The 21,603-nt window shown below is 33.2% G+C and overlaps 1 protein-coding gene across 1 annotated transcript; it reads left to right on the plus strand.

Moving 5' to 3' along the window:
• The first annotated feature begins 1,832 nt into the window (after positions 1-1,832).
• LOC106875728 (small ribosomal subunit protein eS8) lies at positions 1,833-19,868 on the plus strand. Its single transcript, XM_014923974.3, has 6 exons — positions 1,833-3,421; positions 4,546-4,652; positions 4,760-4,859; positions 14,759-14,934; positions 18,788-18,917; positions 19,615-19,868. Exons 1-6 carry the CDS (start codon positions 3,418-3,420, stop codon positions 19,722-19,724), a joined length of 627 nt encoding a protein of 208 aa, XP_014779460.1. The 5' UTR covers positions 1,833-3,417; the 3' UTR covers positions 19,725-19,868.
• The last annotated feature ends 1,735 nt before the right edge of the window (positions 19,869-21,603 follow it).

Raw genomic sequence — 21,603 nt, forward strand, 5'->3', positions numbered from 1 at the left:
ATTGGTTTATATGGCTGATATTATCACTCATATTAATATCCTGAGGAAATGTTTTTAAGGAAATGGGATTATATTGAAGGCTTAAGGGAAGTTAAATAACTTCAGAGATAAGTTACCTGTTAGGTGTTGTAGGATAGAAAGAAGGAGTTTGTCATGTTTCATTTTACATGAAAAGACAATTGATGGTGTTGGATCCACATCTCTAAAATGTATGAAGAAATTGGCTCTTATTTGGAAATGATGTCAAAACTGTTTGATGAATATTTTACTGCTGACAACCAGGAAATTTCAGAAAAATTGATTATGAACCCATATTTCTACAATTTGGAGAAAATGTCAGATAATGATGAACTGAAGAAAGATCTTATTTACTTACAAAAATGTCAAGCCCTTGAATTGCAATTTCAAGCAAAGCTTTGAAGAAATTTTGATGTTCAACACTGGATATGCTGCCAAGTCTTTGAGGTAAAGCACTTTGTGTCCTCATTCTATTTGTGATAACATAACTTATATGAATCTGAATTCAATCCTCTCTTGCCAAGACAAGATTTTAGAAGTACCTGAATCCACAGCCCAACCAGCAGATCAGTCAGTAAGAAACTTCCACTTCTCAGTGAAGTTAATAATGTGAGGCAGCCACAAAGAAGTTCTTGAATTTTATTTTCACAATTGTGATTAATTGTATTATTTACTTTTTTTTTTCTTTTGCTAATCACACAATTTACATTTGAGTTTTATGTACTAAATTGGAAGCTTACTTTTTTAGCTCAGTTTGTTCACCCCCTTTCCTGTATTTTTTCATTTAAAAAAATGTTATTTGAAAATTAACTTTCTTTTATCTTCAAATGTGATATTACTTTTGTGAGGAGTATCAAAGTTCAAGTATTGTAGAAGCTAAAAAGAAAGGGTAAAGATCCCCTTCAGTCATGAATGGTCATGGGATTGCACCTAGAAAGTTAAAACCCCAGAACCACATGTCTGGGCAAGGTTGTTTATGGAAGACCAGCAATTGCCCATGCATACCAGCCTACCCTCCTCACACCATCGATGTTATCTAAGGGAAAGGCAAAGGCCATACAATTTGGCAGCAATGATGTTGTAATTCATTTCTACAGCTGAGTAAACTGGAGCAATGTGAAATAAAGTGTCTTGCTCAAGAACACAACATACAACCCAGTCCAGGCATTGAACTCACTACCTTATGGTTGCGAGCATGACACTCTAACCACTGAGTCATGCACCTTCACTGGGGTGGGAAGAGGTTCAATAAATAGAGTATCATTCCAGGACAGAAGGTTCGCACAATTCCTAGAGCATTAGACAGCATAACTTGCAATATCTACTTCAGCTCTTTGAGTTCTGAGTTCAAACCCTACCTTGTGAAAAAAAAAAAAATATTGACACTTGCAACCAACAGTTAGTAATGAAAAAAAGAAAAGAAAAACCTAATGGTTATATTTTATGTAGGACTTTGGAAGTTTTGCAGTGTCTACATTCATGACTACAGAGCTGATGCATTCTGCAAATAACAATTGCATTTTTTGTTTTGCATATTGTTTCTAGAACTGAATTTCTTGATGTATTTCTCCTATATTTTTTATATGATTGGGAGCTTTGCTCTCTCCAAGGTGTGCATGCTTAAGTTTTGCTATCAGTGCACACCAAAGAAATTAATGTATACAAAAGATTAAGAATTGTTGCCTAAAAAATGTAGTAGTTAATAATCATATTTATTTCGTTTATACATACTTTTGTCATACACATACTTTATGCATACCTACAATGAAAAATAGTAGAGTAGTGAAGGGAGATTTAGGAAATTCCAACAGGTCAAACTGACTTATCTAGTGACTCCGTCACTAGTTAAAAACATATAGTGTCTATTTTTACCTATTTCTTTTCTAGAGGAATTATCACCCCAGAATTTTATTAGGGTAGGTTTGAAATAAATTTATATTCACTCATATACTTTATGGTGTATTATGTAATTATTTATTTATTATATTTTTATGTATCATTAGCAGCGCCAAATGATTCTTAAATAACAGAAATTCCCAGGGCATTATCAACTAATAAACAGAAATGGCAAAATTCTGGTTTAGACACCTCATAGCTTTTTTATTTTTTTAAATTTTCAGAAAATCTTTTGCGAATTTGTGGGAATTCATACGATTATGCAATTTTTTTTTTTACCCACCCCGCCCCATTTCTAATATATCATAAAATTTCTACTCTTTTTCGATTTGACATTTGTTTCTGTTTATAATTTTAAAATAATTTTTGTAATCCAAATTCAAAAAGTTCAAGATATTCGCGCATACGCATGGCCTATTATAGATTCTGGATCGAAGCAAACCATGTAACCAGTATTAACTTTGTTAGCTTTTGGTATTTTCAAAAACGGTTTTGCAAATTTGTATTCTATACAATGGACCTCGCACGATTTTGCAAAAAACATTCGGGGATTAAATTCCCCACTCCCACAGATCCTCAAATTAGACTTAACCCATATCGATTGGAGAACCTGAAGTCATTGCTGGCATTTATCCAGTGATTTTAAAAAAAGTTATGTAAAAGATATTTTAATAGCATACTTTTTGGTTAGTAAATGTTTTTTTTTTCTTCTAACACACACACATTCACTTGGTAGGTAGTGTGTAAAAATCTAAATTACACGTTGTTTTTTTGTTTTTTTTAAATCCCAGAAATGGATCACCTTTGGACGCATCACCATTCAATTACAGATTTATGTGGAGAAAAATATTCGAAAACATCAATACATGTCAGAGTAGCAGAGAAACGAGGAAGGTAATCGTGGGATGTGCTAGAAACACCAGCCAAATCTCCCTTTTGAAATTATATGAAAAGGGAGATTTGGCTGTTGTTTCTAGCACATCCCACGACTACCTTCCTCGTTTCTCTGTCACTCTGACAGAAATAAATGGCAGATTCGAACTGTCCGTATTTTAAAACTATGATTTTTTTTAATCGAGAGAAAGTGGAAATTTTATGATTTTAGGGCAGAGAGTTTGGATAATTAAACAAATTTCTTTTTGCACGATCGTTTGAATTGCAGTGTTTAGAACAGACATTCGCAAAAATTTTCAGAAAATTCCAAAAATAAAAATGTTATGGGATGCATTAACCAGGATACCGCCAGGGAAACTTATTTATAATTATTATATTCATTCATATTTACATGAAATTTTAACGATATTTCGATTTAATTTCGTTTCATGCAATAAATATGGGTTTCCTCTCAATTTATAACAAGACTTCGTAAACATTTTTCAATAACGTCACATGGTACAACCGGACATGACCTTTTACCAAATCTCATTTCCGTTTGGCTAATCTCGAACAAGCGAATTGTTCAACGTGATCACATGAGAGGTTCCTTTTACTTCTTACTCCATTATGGGTGAGTATCTGTTTTTCTTATCCTTTTAATATCCAGCAGAATCCTACATATGTTTTTGAATATATAACTGGTAAACTTGATATTGTTGAATTATAATCTTAAAGATATAATTCTTTTTTAATATTTAGTTTTTCTATATATATTTAAGGTAGTTTTTTAAAAAAAATTCATTACGAGTAATGCTTTTTCGATTAATGCCTCATGATCTTATCTAAGGCGGAAAATATTTGTGTGTGTACATAGCACTGGATTTTGGCATCTCAAGAAAAACGTTTTTTATTGTACTCGTACACACGTGTTTGTAACTATTTCAAGAATTGGCCGATTCTAATTATACATTGTTTTCGACAATGTCTTCGTTAAAAAAAGGGGGGCGCACATGGCGGTTTGATGAATTTTGCAATACTAGCTTGAAGTAGAATTGTGTTGGCAGTGTAACGACATCAGATCAATGGCTGACTTGATCAAATACACAAATCCAACAGTGAATTATAGGTTCGTGTATATCACCTCGTTTTGTCAATAATCTGAAGAAATAATTCACCTAATATTAAACCATCTTTATCAGCATGTAAGTTAGTAATTTTTTGTATTACCACTAATATGTAAAATAAATTTCTCGTACACAAACATCGGTACTCTTTCGTTTTAAACAGCATAGTTGTCAAACTCGATCAAATATGCTGTTTGTAATGAAAGAATACCCAAACATCGTGTTTTAGTTGGTGAAATTTTAGTCAATTTTCCGACCACAACTACTTTTAATGATCTATAATAGCAATGTGCTCTAGTGGAAGTATGTTTCGACTATCTAGCGCGCATCGGGATAGTACCTAATTATGTAGGAATCCAAAAAAAATGCATTTTTCTGAGAGTTATGATCATTCAAAGTTGGGGGGGGGGGTCTGTAGTCATGCCCGAAACAAATGAACGCTGTGTGGGCATAATGACACCCTAACACTAACAAGTGTGCGCTGCAAGAACATCGTTACGTAGATACATCGGGACCTCTGTATTTAGTAGTGTCCTTTATGCTCTGAAAAGGCTGCAGGAATAACTTTTTAAATTTTCACAATATCGCTGCTGCAAGTACTGAAATCAGCTCAATTTCCTCAATTTTTCAGGTATCAGTCGTGCGAATTGGCACAAGCGAAAAGCGACTGGGGGTCGTAAGGTTCAAATCCGCAAGAAGCGGAATTATGAACTTGGCAGACCGGCTGCAATGACAAAGGTAAGCAGAGCTTGTGTAAAATGAAAATTTGTAGCTGTCGTTATTCGACCGTGTTAATATGTTGTTGGTCCTACTAACAACGTATATTCTATGTGATTATATTCTAGCTGGGGTCCAGAAGAGTTCACACAGTAAGAACTAGAGGTGGCAACAGAAAATTCCGAGCTCTTAGACTAGACACAGGCAACTTTGCTTGGGGATCTGAAAGTAAGTATAATTTTCAATATTCTGCTTGGATAAGGACGGGAGCTGGCAGTGTCGTTATTGCGCCGGGCATCTCATTTCATCTGTCTTTACTTTTCTGAGTCGAAAACGTCTCGGGAGAATAAGTATGCTTTAATGGGTTGTGTTTTCCTTCTATTTTATGTTTCAGCCTTGAGGCTGTGGCCATGCTGGGGTTACATTTTGGTTCAATATTAAAATGTAATTCTGTATTATAGTGTGAAACTATAGTTGATGGCTTAGTCGTCATTATTGTTTGGAGCTTTTTAAAGGTTTAGTGCTGTTTCTTTTTGTGTTATTCTGACTACTTTTATATAACTGAGTGAAAACCTGTTCTTTTTTTTTAATTAAAACATTCAGAAATTAGCAATATTAGTAGTTTACTTCCAAACCACATGGTTCCGGTTTCAAGTCCTCTCCACCCTGCCCCTATTTGTCAGCGCGCATTTTTTTCTTCATAGTCGTTTACTACACATTGTTTTACACCTATACACTTCTTTTTTCATTTTTGTGACCGGGTATTAAAGTTGGGTTTTCGGATCCTCTGAGTTAGAACCTGAATATTCCAAGTCCTCTTCCCCAACCCCGTTCATCTGCGCGCTCTTTTTCCCTTTTTTTTTTTTTTCATATTTGTTTGCTACACTTTGTTTTAGACCTATTACACGTTTTTTCCCTCAATTTTGTGACTGGGTGTTAAACTAGAGATTAACCTTTTTGCTAACTTGTCTTTGTATATATATTTATCAAGTATGTCAGGCATAATTTGTTCAGAATATCGATTTTCGGGCTGATGCAGTTTCACACCTCTCCTTAAAAAAATGCATTTTTTCTAAAACAGCTATAAGTGCAGAGAATTATTTTTATACTGAAAGCCTCCGTTTTGGTAATTCTGTTTGTACTTGTAGTTTTAGATCACATGTTGGTAATTTTGCAGGTGGTCTATTTTCATTTACTTTTCTGATGATATTTTGCTAGGTGTGTGAATGTGCTGTTTTATTTTAGATATTTGATTTTATTGTAATCAATTTTAAGGATTTTTTCCCTTTTCCTGAACTCTCTTTGTCTGGAATTCTTGATTCTTTTTTTAAGTGTCTGATATAAAATTTGATCAACATAAGTCATTGTTTGTGTGGTGAAGTTAGTGCTAAACTTTTTTTTTAATTAGGTGGTATCCTTAGGTTCAGAGTGGCCTAGTCCATTGTGTACTAAAATGGGCTTTACTAAGATACCAGGTAGTGGTGTAAAACTACTTGCCAATTAAACTGTTTTGTGCTCAGAATACTAAGAAGCTGAACAAAAAGTTCAAGACCTTTTGATCTGATGTTTTCTAGTTATGCTAATCTGCTTACCATATTGGATTGGTTTAACCCTTTCGTTACCAAAGCCGCCCGAAAAAAATTTTGGTTCATGTGACCAAGCTGCCCGTAATCACCTATTCATATTTAAATGAGAATATCCGAGCAAATCTCGTTAGCACATTCGTGAAAACTCGTGATTATTTGTGTAAACAGTTCAGCTATAGTTTTGTACGACGATCAACATGTTTTTTTTAAATTCTGTGAATTTGTTCCTGTTGTGTTTTCAAAATTTGTAATCCTGACAAAAAAATGGATACGAATTTTATTCTGTCAAGCAGCGAGTCAGAATTCGAAGGATTCTCCGTTAAAGACCTTGATAAATCTAACTCTGTAACCGAAAAAAAAAAGCACGTGGTATTTGATAATGAATCTGAGGTTTCATTTTCCGAAAATGAAAGCAGTGAATCCGAGAGCTCCGATGATAGCGATAAAGAGAATGGGCACTATCATGCTATTAGCTGTCAGAAGTGAAAGTGCTCACTGATAGTGAAGTATCTGTCTGTTGCTGGCCTGTCGATTCTTTGGCTACTGACAGCTAATACCATGACTGGCCGGAGCGAGCTATATGTCTGTCTGTCTATCTATCTATCTATTACTCGAAAGTTCGCGCGTCCGCGCTAGGTAGTCGTGAGTGGTCGATCCTATTATTTTTAAAATTCAAACTTCATTTGTTTTCTATTTTGATAAATTCTCTCTGTTGAAAATTATATTTTTATATTTTAAATAATTTGCAATTTCAGGAAATATGTTTTTATATTAAATTTGTGTTTTCTACTCGTAATAGATAGATAGAGAGAGAGACACAGACAGACATATAGCTCGCTCCGGCCAGTCATGGTATTAGCTGTCAGTAGCCAAAGAATCGACAGGCAGACAGACAGATACTTCACTAGCAGTGAGCACTTTCACTTCTGACAGCTAATAGCATGATAGTGCCAGAGAATGAATTAGTACCTGAATGGAATGAAAATTTAAAAACTCCTTTCATTTATTTTTCTGAAGAAACTGGACCAAGTCACAGTCTTACCCAGGAGAGTAAAGCTTTAGACTATTTCTTTTTGCTTTTTCCGATGTGCCTATTTGAATTGATTACGGCGGAAACAAACCGTTACGCTAAATGTAAACAAAGCGTAAAAAAGGATAGTTTGAGGTTTCCCATAAACTTGAATGAAATTAAAGCCTATTTTGCCATAAATATTATTATGGGCATTAGAAAGTTACCTAGAGTAACAAATTACTGGAGTAGTGATGAACCCTTTGGCGACGAATACGTCTCAAGTATAATGACGAGGATACGGTTTTTAAAATTGACTCAATATCTACATGTAATAGACACGAGCAGTACGTGGAAAACCAGACTTTGATCCCTTATTTAAAATAAGACCCCTCATTGACTGTTCAAAGCACATATAAAACAGTTTATAGATAAGGATATGGTGGGCTATAAAGGCCGAGTGCGTTTTCAACAGTATATGCCAGGAAAGCGCACAAAATGGGGGATCAAAGTTTGGAAAAGATTTGTGAATCAAATACTGGGTACTGCTCTGGATTTTAATTTTATACTGGCAAAAGAGACAGTAATAAATCCAGTAATGTGCACAACTCTTCTATAATAATATTTTGTTGTATACCCAATTGAATATTAGCTAATGACCCATTTTCTATAGCGATGTTTGAACAAAAATTTAAATAATTTTATATTTTGTTGAATTTACCTGTAATTAAAGTCACTTTGTGACAAAAATTTTGGTATAGAATTGGTTGAGAACCTTTCGTAAATTTATCTTCCAAAAATCACATTAATATGTTTGATAAATAAAAAAGTTAGAGTTGTTTAATGAAACCAGCCTAAATTTATGATTATGTTAGAAATTAATTGAAACACATAAGGGGTGTAATTTGGTTAGAAATATGGTAACGAAAGAGTTAAGGTCCTGATTTCATACACTAGTAGGGGTTTTGACTTTTTTTTTTATAACCAGTCATTTTTTGGAGAAAAAGATTACAAGTTTAGAGAGTTAATCTTATCCAACCAACCCATACACACCATTGCTTCACTAATGGAAGCTGCCATTTCTGTTTTTGGAACATGACTAATCTGAAATGCACCATTGATCTATTTCAATCTGTGCAGTTTTATAATAAGTTCTCTGTACATGTGGCTGTTATAATCAACTGTGGTGTAATGGTTTACTGCCAGCTCCTTTAGAAAAGAAGCATATATGTGTCAGTTTCTATACAGGCACAAATTTGATGCAGCCTGTCTTCTATTTGCATCAATCAACAGTGGGTAGTACTATTTCATGTTTTACATTCAGCTTCTTCTGTTGGAAATAGCTTACTGCATCCTCTAGGCTTTTAGATTTTCCCACAATCTTCTCAAATGTTCCATTGGCTGCTATGACATATCAATTTGTGTCATGTTGAAGGAATGTTTCCGATGGCTAAGATTGCAAAATATTTCCATCTATCCTGCCACTGTTTGACATAAATGCTGTTCCATGTCCTAATAACTTAGTGGTTCAGCAAAGGAGGTTCATACAGTAAATACCAAACATTGAAAAGTAATCTGCAGATGATGAAATCTTTCACGATGGTCTTCATTACTCTTTGCTGCTGAAGTTATCCAGACCTGATGCAGTATTGCTTTATCAAGCTTTCACAAATGAATGTGTTGAGTCAGAAAGTATATTAATTTTGCTTCATTGACAAGATTTCACCATAATTGGGAAATGTAACAGTCTTGGATATGGAGGATTACATTTCTTGAATAATTAGTGGAAATATGAGTTTTTGCTTCTTTTTTTTTTTTTTTTTTTTTTTTCCCCCTTCAATTTTTGAAAATTTTCAAATTTGATATGTAGATGTGATTTTTTTTTAATGCTGAACTTGCTTGCTTGTTACAGAGGCTTGAAGTTTGATAAATTTTACAGTCAGAAAATAAGATTTGGGAGCTGGCATTTTTATGTGCAATGACATTACAACAAAGGGCACTGTCATGGTATTAGCTGTCAGAAGTGAAAGTAGAACTGACAAGGAACGTTACTGCTGGTTTGAGTTGATTCTTTGGCTACTGACTAGCCGGAGCTATCTATCTGTCTGTCTATCTCACTATCTCTCTCTCTCTCTCTATATATATATATATATCTATCACTTGTTCACCTCTGTGACTGTAGAATTTATCAAATTAGAAAACGCAAATTTAATATAAAAATATATTTTCTGAAATTGCAAATTATTTAAAATATAAGAATATAATTTTCAGCAGAGAGAATTTATCAAAATAGAAAACAAATGAAGTTTAAAAATAATAGGATCGAGGACTGCGCGTTCGGGACCGCTCTGTGTGTTTTCAAACGCATGGCTATAGGTGTCAAATTTGTTCCAATAACTTTCGAGTGATAGATACAGAGAGAGACAGACAGATAGCTAGCTCTGGCCAGTCATGGTATTAGCTGTCAGTAGCCAAAGAATCAACTCAAACCAGCAGTAACGTTCCTTGTCAGATTTTTCTACTTTGTCACTTCTGACAGTGCCCAACAAAGCATTAAACAACGGAAGTTCTTAAGATTTTTCTAAAAAAAATTTTCACCACAGCCTTTGAATTGATGTAAGATGGGTGTGTTTTTATGAAAAAAATTTGAAAATTTATATTTTTACACCTTGACCATCCCATTTGGTGTCAAATTTCACCAATTTTGTGGAAACTACACATGGGAGAAGCAAGAGGGTTGGTGTTAGGAAGGGTATCTGGTTGTAAAGACCCTACCAAGGCAGACATTGAAGCATGGTATAGTCTTCTACCACGCCAGCATGAAAAACAGATGTTAACTGATGAGTAGCATACAAAACTACATCAATATACCAAATTTGAAATCACTTGGAACAAAATTGAAGTGAAAGGCAAACAGAAAATATCTGAAATATGCTAGTGAATTAGTTTATAATAGATAAGCTTGTAATATTTTCAAATGAATATTGAAAGTAATCTGCAGATGATGAAATCTTTCACGATGGTCTTCATTACTTTTTGCTGCTGAAGTTATCCAGACCTGATGCAGTATTGCTTCATATAGCTTTCTGAAATGAATGTATGGAGTTAGAATACCTAGCATGTGTGTGTAGTTTCTGAGAAAGTATATAATTTTGCTTCACTGACAAGAGTTCATCTTAATTGTCTGAAAAATGTGTTATTGTATGTTCATTGTAAACAAACATGTATATCACCTATTATCTTTGGAATCCTTTCATTGTCACATTCACTATTAAATTTTTACTAAGTGTAAATTGAAATATCTGATTCAAGCATTGTTGTTGAGACTGTTAGATACCACAATTTTGTAAAAATAAATTATTTCATAATATGTTAAGTATACATCAGGATGTATGGTAATTAGTGGAAATATTCTAGTGAATAAGTTTGATGGCTTCAATACTTTTGTTACCATATTTCTAACCAAAATGTGTTTCAATTAATTTCTAACATAATCATAAATTTAGTCTGGTTTCATTAAACAACTCTAACGTTTTTATTTATCAACATATTAATGTTATTTTTGGAAGATAATTTAATGAAAGGTTCTCAATCAGTTTTATACCATAATTTTTGTCACAAAGTGACTCTAATTACAGGTAAATTCAACAAAATATAAAATTATTAAAATTTTTGTTCAAACATCGCTATAGAAATTGGGTTATTAGCTAATACTCAATTAAATATACAACAAAATTTTATTATAGAAGAGTTGTGCACATTACTGGATTCGTCAGGTGAATTTAAACACAGAAAGACAGGTGTACCATAAAGGTATAAGTAAAATGAAAGACTGGAATCTGTCTGAAGAAAACTAGAAAATAAAATACACATACACCATCAACTAGATTAAATAAGCTCTCCCACATACGTAGATACAATAATGATTTACAAAAGAAATTAAACAAAATTTGTCACTCTACATAATGCACATTGGAAAGTTGTTTCAACAGCCCTTCCACTAGGAGCTTTCCTTTTTTGATGAAGGCATTCGCGACACTGCTTTTTGTGACCCTGGGTTTTTTTTCTAATTTATGGAGATCGGCTGAATTCAGAGGGATATCCCCTTGGCAGGCTTTGCTTTTTTTTTTCTCCCAGCAGTTTTTTTTTTTTTTTTTTTTTTTTAGGAATAACCAGCTCTTAGTTGTGTTGCTGCATCTGCACAGAACTGCAGATGGTCGCATAGCTTTCAAGCCTGTCCCGATTTGGTATATAGTATAAACGCATTAGTAATACTCATATTTACTATATACCAAACCAGGTATCGCCACCATCGATTCCCTGATCTGCCAACTGGATAATAAGGCATCATCTGATTCAGCCAATCTACACCACCTATGTACCTGTTATAATAGACGTTCACAAATGGCGTGCCATTTTCATCCACATGTGGCTGTGCACAGGTAGACAAAATTAATCTGCCTCTTATCTCTGTATGTGGTCGCTAGCAAATTTCCTTTCTGCTGTTGAATTATTTCACCTTTTTTTTTTAATTTTGCTTTTTTTATATCCAACGGCAGTCCTTTTCTACTAGCGATCACTGTAGCTCATGAATGTGTTGCCACAGTATCTAAATTCTCCGCAAGTTTGGCCGAACTGAAAAATCAGTCAAAAATTAATATACGGCCCTGGTTATGGTATGGAAGTGATAAATTCCAGACCACATCATACCCTAGGTCATGCTGACTTCTATAATTGTCTCTTTTGCCAGTATAAAATTCAAATCCAGAGCAGTACCCAGTATTTGATTCACAAATCTTCCAAACTTTGATCCCCCATTTTGTGGGCTTTCCTGGCATATACTGCCGGAAGCGTACTCTTCCTTTATACCCCACCATGCCCTCATCGACGGATAAGTATCTCAGGCTTGTGAAATGTTTTATATGTGTTTTGAACACAGTCAATGAGGGGTCTTATTTAAATATAGGATCAAAGTCTGGTTCTCCATGTACTGGTGTACTGCTTGTGTCTCTATGTAAATACTGAGTCAATTTCAAAAATCGTGTCCTCGTCATTATACTCAAGACATATTCATCTCCTCAGTAATTTATTATTCTGGGTAACTTTCTAATGCCCATGATAATATTTATAGCAAAATATCCTTCAATTTCATTTAAGTGGGGAACCACAAACTGTCCTTTCTTACGCTTTGTTTACTTTTTGGGGGCGGTTTGATAACTAAAAGGTTAGACATGAGATGGTGACTTAATTGGTATGGTTTATAATAGATGAGCTTGTTATGTTTTTATATGAATGTTGAAAGTAATCTGCAGATGATGAAATCTTTCACGATGGTCTTCATTACTCTTTGCTGCTGAAGTTATCCAGACCTGATGCAGTATTGCTTTATATAGCTTTCGTGTGAAGTGAGCAAGTATATAATTTTGCTTCACAGACAAGATTCCATCATGATTGAGATATGTAACATTGTGTGTTCATTGTAAACAAAGAGGTATACCACCTATCATCGTGTTGACAGGTACACTAGTCAATTTATATTCTTCTCTCTTTTGGAATCACTTGCCATTTTCGCTAAATTTTTTCCATTAATGTAAATTGAAACGTCTGATTTTAGCAAAGTCTGCTTGTCACTAGGATACAACACATTTTTAAAAAATAAATCGTTTCATAATGCATTAGAAATTCATTGGGATATATGGTCTTAGATGTTGATACAATTCTTGAATAATTAGTGGAAATTCAGGATCTTTTCTGTTTGCCTTCAATTTTTGAAAATCTTCAAATTTGGTATATAAATGTAATTCAAACTGAATTTGGTTCACATCTGAAATATGCTAGTAAATTAGTTTAATGACTTCAGTGCATTTATTAACATGATATGGTAATGTAATTGGTTAAGTTTATAATAGATAAGCTTGTAATATTTTCAAATGAATATTGAAAGTAATCTGCAGATGATGAAATCTTTCACGATGGTCTTCATTACACTTTGCTGCTGAAGTTATCCAGACCTGATGCAGTATATTGCTTCATATAGCTTTCTGAAATGAATGTATGGAGTTGGAGTACCTAGCATGTGTGTGTAGTTTCTGAAAAAGTTTATAATTTTGCTTCACTGACAAGAGTTCATCTTAATTGTCTGAAAAATGTGTTATTGTATGTTCATTGTAAACAAACAAGTATACCACCAATCATCAAAAATAAGTGTTATCAGGTTCACTAGTCAATTTATATTCCCTCTTGGGAATCATTTGTCACATTCACTACTAAATTTTTACTATTGAGTGTAAATTGAAACGTCTGATTCAAGTAAAGTCTACCCATTATTGTTGAGTCTGTTGGATGCCAAATCTGAAGTCTATAATTTGTAAGAGTTAAAGCATCTTATATTTTGTAAAAATAAATTATGTATACATTGCGATGTATAGTCTTTGGATGTGGAGGATACAATTCTTGACTAATTAGAAGTAATATTCTAGTGAATTAGTTTGATGGCTTCAATGCTTTTTTTCTTAAAAAAACAAGAGATGGTAACTTAATTGGTAAGTTTTATAATAGATGAGCTTATGAATATTGAAAGTAATCTGCAGATGATGAAATAGTTCACGATGGTCTTCATTACTCTTTGCTGCTGAAGTTATCCAGACCTGATGCAGTATTGCTTTACATGATCTTAATCCTTGCGCATTCAGATTACTTTGAATTAATCGTGCATTATCTTGCAACTTCGAAATTTCAATGATTGTTTATTTTAAGAATGGCATTGGTTTTAACCCTTTGGCATTTAAACTAACCAGTATCTGGTTTAACACCTACTCTACAATTTCATTCTATAAGTAATCACATCATCAGAATGTCACTGTTACTTGATAATGCATAATTAATTAAAAAGTGTGAATAAATGGGCATTGCATTGACTGTAATCTGAAGGTAGAATATTATGGTTAGTTTAAATGTTGGAGTTATGGATTAAGTTTGAAGGGGGTGTTAAGATATCGCATTGTTTACCAAATGATATTTTTTTAGTTCTATGAAAAGTGAATATAGGTTCTGTGTGGTATTGATCATATTATAGTTTATATAAACAGTTCAGTTTCACATATTGCATCACCTTAACATTTTGGTTACTTTGTCAAATGTAATGCTTATTTATCTTTGAATTAATCATGCATTATCTCGAAGCTTTGAAATGTCAGTGATGTGATTTATTTTTAGAATATTGTTGGGTAGGTTTAAGAGGCCAGATCTGGCTGGTTTTAAACAAAACAAGTAGAATATTTGGATTAATATGGCCAGTTTAAATGCTAAAGGATTAAATGGGAAAGATTGCCAAAGTATGTAAGATGTGGTTTTGAATAATTAGGATACAGATTTATCCATTTGTTCTGTGATACAAACTTGTTTTAAAGTTATTTAATTTCATATCTTCCATCAAAATTTCTCAATTTATATTCTCAATACAGCCTCATAATAAAGCATTTGCGTTTTTGATAATTTAATTAGTGTGTTTAAAAAATCTCCTTAATTTGCAGGCATCACCCGCAAAAGCAGAATTATAGATGTTGTATACAATGCCAGTAATAATGAGCTGGTGAGAATGAAAACTTTGGTAAAAAGTTGCATTGTAACAATTGATGGTACTCCTTTCCGACAATGGTATGAAGCTCATTATGCTCTGCCTCTGGGTAGGAAAAAAGGCGTGAAATTGGTAAGTAATCTTGTACTCTGAACTTCAAAATTAAAATGTGGTTGTCATCTATAGTGTTGCGATTTGTAACAACAGTTGAGTTACATGACTGCACTTATATCAAACATTGATATAGTTTTGCATGGTGATGAAAAAATTGGATTAATGGTTTTAGCTAGTGCATTACAACCATTTACAGTTATGTAATTTTATGCCTATCAGAAGTCACAACTGACTTTTCATTATTGTTTACCTACATGTTGACAATATATGAACGTTACAAAAACTTGAATGTCTTGAAAAGTATTCAAGTGAAGGATGGGGTTTCTCACTTGTGTTAGGCATTTAAAAGTTTTCATACCTGAACAAAATCCAACTATACTGTAATAAATAGTATCTCAAATACTTCACCTGTTTTGTCTTGGTGTCAATACATGAGCTTGCAGAGATAGAAATCTACTGCCACAATGCCATTTATTCCTTCACTTAAGGCGAGTACTTTCTGTATTTTGAATGTGCGTCCTGTTTTTCAAAGTGGCAAACTTGATACTGTGGCTCACCATTCTATGCTGGTATTTCTGGAATATGCAAGTGTACTTGTCAAAGGTTGCTGTTAATCAGTGTTGATGACGGAATCAGTCATCACACCCAGCAATATAAAAACAAAACTTTATTTATGAAAAAATCTGTATAGCAACTGGGGTCAAAATCAAAATTTGATTATGACCTTTGGGATCTTGTAATTAGTAAGGACAGTTTTTACATACCTGCATTGTTGCATATCACAGCTGACTGTACAGGGAATTGTAGTATTCATTTGGAAAGAGATTGCGTGATGAATAATTAAGCCATCTTTCGGCTGAAATTTAATGTTGTACAATTTTTGAAATTCTGATAATCTCTTTCCAATAAAGACTTAGGGTAAGTTAATTGACTATTTGAATCTGGAATTTTTTTTTTTTTTTTTCCCCTTTTATTTAATTTCAACAAAACAAGTGGGTGTTCTTGGCTTGCTTTGCTTAGTTCATTTTCAAAGAATCAGTTTTTATATTTTGTCATTAATTAGATATGTGTAACTAGTGACGGCAGTAAGGCCTGTCATTTTCATTCGCTAGTTAAAATAAATTACTTATACACAGAGCAGGATTTATTGTGGTGTCTCGTCTTAGATCTTGTGACTTCATGTATTTTTGTATTTATTTTGCAGATAGTTTCTATAACACTCTTACTGCTTGTGATTTTCAGATCCTATCATGATTTATTCTCTGTGTTCAATTTGTAGTGGTTCAATAAATTGCTGGTTTTTTTTAAATCAAAAATGTTGTTATATCAGTGAATTGAGCATGTTTGGAACAGAACTGATGACATAAGTATTACACTGGTTTTTGGATGGAGACTTTATGATGATTTTTTTAAAGCCATCTTTCGGCTGAACCAGAATGATGTATAATTTTCCAAATTCTGATGGTCCCTTCCAAATAGTTTAAAATTTTATGCTAGAGGAAGAACTTGGTAGTCACTTTATATTGTCCTCAGTTCCCTGTGTTGCATTGTTATTAAAATGGGAATTTGTTTAGAAGTCAACTGGATATAAATTAGATTCTATTTTTATATTGTTACAAGAGAGCTTTTGTGTTTTGTGGCCAATGAGGTTGTCTTCAAATTAGGGGGAGAAATCATCTTTGTTTATACAAATACGTGTTTGAAATGTCTGTATTTTGCCAAAAGCAGAATGATGAACATATAAACTGTAATTGCTAGTTGTATAGTCATGATGCCAGTATGTCATAGTTACACTGACTGCTTTTTGGTATATTTTTCTGAAACATTTCTTCCACATTTGACTTAGTTTGTTTGAACAAGAAAAAGTTTTGTCATGCTTTGTTTATTCAAATACAGTTTGCTTGCCAAAAGTAGAATGATGAATATATATATATATATGCTAAATGTTTGGTCTGATACCAGTATGTCATAGTTACTTAGGCTGTGTTTGGTATGTTTTTGTTACCATATTTCTAACCAAATTACACCCCTTATGTGTTTCAATTAATTTCTAACATAATCATAAATTTAGTCTGGTTTCATTAAACAACTCTAACGTTTTTATTTATCAACATATTAATGTTATTTTGTGGAAGATAATTTAACGAAAGGTTCTCAACCAATTCTATACCAAAATTTTTGTCACAAAGTGACTCTAATTACAGGTAAATTCAACAAAATATAAAATTATTTAATTTTTGTTCAAACATTGCTATAGAAAATGGGTTATTAGCTAATATTCAATTGGGTATGCAACAAAATATTATAGAAGAGTTGTGCACATTACTGGATTCATTACTGTCTCTTTTGCCAGTATAACATTCAAATCCAGAGCAGTACCCACTATTTGATTCACAAATCTTCCAAACGTGGGCTTTCCTGGCATATATTGTCGAAAACGCACTCTGCCTTTATAGCCCACCATATCCTCATCTATAAACTGTTTTATATGTGTTTTGAACACAGTCAATGAGGGGTCTTATTATAAATAAGGGATCAAAGTCTGGTTTTCCACGTACTGCTCGTGTCTATTACATGTAGATATTGAGTTAATTTTAAAAACCGTATCCTCATCATTATACTTGAGACATATTCGTCTCCAAAGGGTTCATCACTACTCCAGTAATTTGTTATTCTAGGTAACTTTCTAATGCCCATAATATTTATGGCAAAATATGCCTTAATTTCATTCAAGTTTGTGGGAAACCACAAACTATCCTTTTTTACGCTTTGTTTACATTCAGCGTAACAGCTTGTTTCTGCCGTAATCAATTCAAATAGGCACATCGGAAAAAGCAAAAAGAAATAGTCTAAAGCTTTACTCTCTTGGGTAAGACTGTGACTTGGTCCAGTTTCTTCAGAAAAATCACTGAAAGAAGGAGTTTTTAAATTTTCACTCGCTTCAGGTACTACTTCATTCTCTTTATCGCTATCATCGGAGCTCTCGGATTCACTGCTTTCATTTTCGGAAAATGAAAGATTCATTATCAAATACCACGTGCTTTTTTTTTTTCTTTTTTTTTTTTTTGCAGTTACAGAGTTAGATTTATCAAGGTCTTCAACGGAAGATCCTTCGAGTTCTGACTCTGCTTGACAGAATAAAATTCGTAACCATTTTTTTGTCAGGATTACAAATTTTGAAAACACAACAGGATTACAAATATTGAAAAAAATCTCTCAAAATTCACAAAATTAAAAAAACACGTCGATCGTCATACAAAACTATAGCTGAACTGTTTACACAAATATTCACGTGTTTTCACGAATGTACTAACGAGATTTGCTTGGATATTCTCATTTAAATATGAATAGGTGATTACGGGTGGTTTTGGGCGGTTTGGTAACGAAAGGGTTAAACCAGAAAAGTTTGTGCTTTGTTTAGACAAATACAATTTTATTTGCCAAAAGCAGAATGATGACCATATATATGCTGTAGTAGCTAAATGTTTAGCTATGGTGCCAGTATGTCATAGTTACACTGACTGCATTTGGTATAATTCTTGATGTTTTTCCTCTCCTCCTCTTCCTCAGTTGGTCTTTATTCAGGATGGGTGCAGAGTAAGCTTCCTCCAGAAATATTACCTTTTCATTCAACTTTAAGATAGATGTTGAGGACTCCATTGAATCTAGATAGCAACAGATTTTTTTTTTTTTCTGCATAATTATTCTGAAATATTGTTCACACATTTATTATGGAGGGTTGTGCATATCATTACTTCACCATTTTTCTAATGTCTGGGTGGTGATTTTCCATGTGATGTTTGGTAGAAATCTGTTTTGTGTATAATGATTGTGACCTGGTTTAATGTATATTTTGTTAAAACCTTTATAGACAGAACAAGAAGAATCTGTTCTTAACAAAGTGCGTTCACGGAAAAATCAAAGAAAATACACATTACGGCGAAAGACAGCTAAAGTTGAACCAGCTCTTCAAGAAGAATTCATGACTGGTCGATTATTAGGTAAGTATTATTTTGCATGTTTCGGTCATTGAGTTGCAACTATGCTGCAGTGCCTCATTCAAGAGTTCTTTTTAGTCGAACAAACTCCACTGCTTATCAGTCTCTTACATTTTTATTTTGACTGAGTTGCTGATTTACTGGAGCATAAGCAAATGCATATACGTGTGCATATGCATGTTTTGTATAGTGACATTGCTGTGTTTGGTATCATGTATCTATACAGCAACTGAGGTCAAAACAAATCTAATTGTTAGCATTAGAGTTTTGTGAAAGGGTAATTGTGTTAAGTACTTGCACTGATGCAAATCACAGCTGACTGACTATGGAGAATTGGGGTATATTTGTTTGGGATAGAGATTCTATGATGAATAATTAAGCCATCTTTCGGCTGAAATTTAATGTTGTACAAATTTCAAAATTCTGATAATCTCTTTCCAATTATGAATTATGCTAAGTTAATTGATAGAGAATTTGAATGAATTAGAAGTGTGGTATATCTGCATGAGTAGTTATGCTTGACATAACCTGATTTAACTTTGAAGAATTTTGATTATATAGATACGTGTTTCACTATAAATTTGTGTAGTGCCATTGATAGAGCATTTTGTAAAACGATTTGTTGAACAATCTAAATTAGGAAATGTAGTGGGGGGTTTTTTTCTGTTTATTAAAGGTTTTTTTTTATTATTCTTTGCAGCAAAAATCACTTCACGACCAGGTCAATATGGTAAATCCGATGGTATTGTACTTGAAGGAAAAGAACTTGAATTTTATATGAGGAAGATCAAGGCGAAGAAAGGGAAATAGTTGTCTCGAGTGGAATGTTGCCTATATTTATGGGAAATCAGGGTATTCCTTGATCTCCTGCTGTGAAAGTGGTCATTCTTTCTGTTGGAATGTCTGTCAGAGATATTACAAAAATTGGGCAAATAAAGCACAATTGTTAAGTGATATGATTCTCTTGTAATTATTTGGTATCAGTATTCCTTTAACCCCTTAGTGTTTTAACTGGTTGAAACTGGCCAGATCTGCCTCCTCATACTTATCCTACAATGTTAACACTTTCATTACTGTATTTCTAACCAAAATATACCCCTTATGTATTTCAATTATTTCTAAAATAGTCATAAATTTGAACTGGTTTCATTAAAAAAACATATTTCTCAACATGTTAACCCTTTCGTTACCAAACCGCCCGAAAAAAAATTTGGTTCATGTGACCAAGCTGCCCAAAACCGCCCGTAATCACCTATTCATATTTAAATGAGAATATCCAAGCAAATCTCATTAGTACATTCGTGAAAATACGTGATTATTTGTGTAAACAGTTCAGCAATAGTTTTGTACGACGGTCAACGTGTTTTTTTAATTTTGTGAATTTTGGGAGATTTTTTTCCAAATTTGTTCCTGTTGTGTTTTCAAAATTTGTAATCCTGACAAAAAAATGGATACGAATTTTATTCTGTCAAGCAGCGAGTCAGAATTCGAAGGATTTTCCGTTGAAGACCTTGATAAATCTAACTCTGTAACCGAAAAAAAAAAGCACGTGGTATTTGATAATGAATCTGAGGTTTCATTTTCCGAAAATGAAAGCAGTGAATCCGAGAGCTCCGATGATAGCGATAAAGAGAATGAATTAGTACCTGAATGGAGTGAAAATTTAAAAACTCCTTCTTTCAGTGATTTTTCTGAAGAAACTGGACCAAGTCACAGTCTTACCCAGGAGAGTAAAGCTTTAGACTATTTCTTTTTGCTTTTTCCGATGTGCCTATTTGAATTGATTACGGCGGAAACAAACCGTTACGCTAAATGTAAACAAAGCGTAGTTTGAGGTTTCCCATAAACTTGAATGAAATTAAAGCATATTTTGCCATAAATATTATTATGGGCATTAGAAAGTTACCTAGAATAACAAATTACTGGAGTAGTGATGAACCCTTTGGCGACGAATATGTCTCAAGTATAATGACGAGGATACGGTTTTTAAAATTGACTCAATATCTACATGTAAGAGAACGAGCAGTACACCAGTACGTGGAAAACCAGACTTTGATCCCTTATTTAAAATAAGACCCCTCATTGACTGTGTTCAAAGCACATATAAAACAGTTTATAGATAAGGATATGGTAGGCTATAAAGGCCGAGAGCGTTTTCAACAGTATATGCCAGGAAAGTGCACAAAATGGGGGATCAAAGATTTGTGAATCAAATACTGGGTATTGCTCTGGATTTTAATTTTATACTGGCAAAAGAGACAGTAACAAATCCAGTAATGTGCACAACTCTTCTATAATAATATTTTGTTGTATACCCAATTGAATATTAGCTAATGACCCATTTTCTATAGCGATGTTTGAACAAAAATTTTAATAATTTTATATTTTGTTGAATTTACCTGTAATTAAAGTCACTTTGTGACAAAAATTTTGGTATAGAATTGGTTGAGAACCTTTCGTTAATTTATCCTCCAAAAATCACATTAATATGTTGATAAATAAAAAAGTTTGAGTTGTTTAATGAAACCAGCCTAAATTTATGATTATGTTAGAAATTAATTGAAACACATAAGGGTGTAATTTGGTTAGAAATATGGTAATGAAAGGGTTAAGGTGATCTTTGGAAGAAAATTTAACGAAAGGTTCTCAACCGATTCCATTCCATAATTTTGGTCTCTAATTACTGTTA

This window comes from Octopus bimaculoides, chromosome 4 (assembly GCF_046866305.1).
Source record: "Octopus bimaculoides isolate indiv1 chromosome 4, ASM4686630v1, whole genome shotgun sequence".
NCBI classification, from domain to species: domain Eukaryota; kingdom Metazoa; phylum Mollusca; class Cephalopoda; order Octopoda; family Octopodidae; genus Octopus; species Octopus bimaculoides.

Coding starts and splice junctions, on each gene's coding strand:
- LOC106875728 (XM_014923974.3), top strand. Junction 4,860..14,758: donor CTTTGCTTGGGGATCTGAAA/GTAAGTATAATT, acceptor CTTAATTTGCAG/GCATCACCCGCAAAAGCAGA. Junction 18,918..19,614: donor CATGACTGGTCGATTATTAG/GTAAGTATTATT, acceptor TATTCTTTGCAG/CAAAAATCACTTCACGACCA.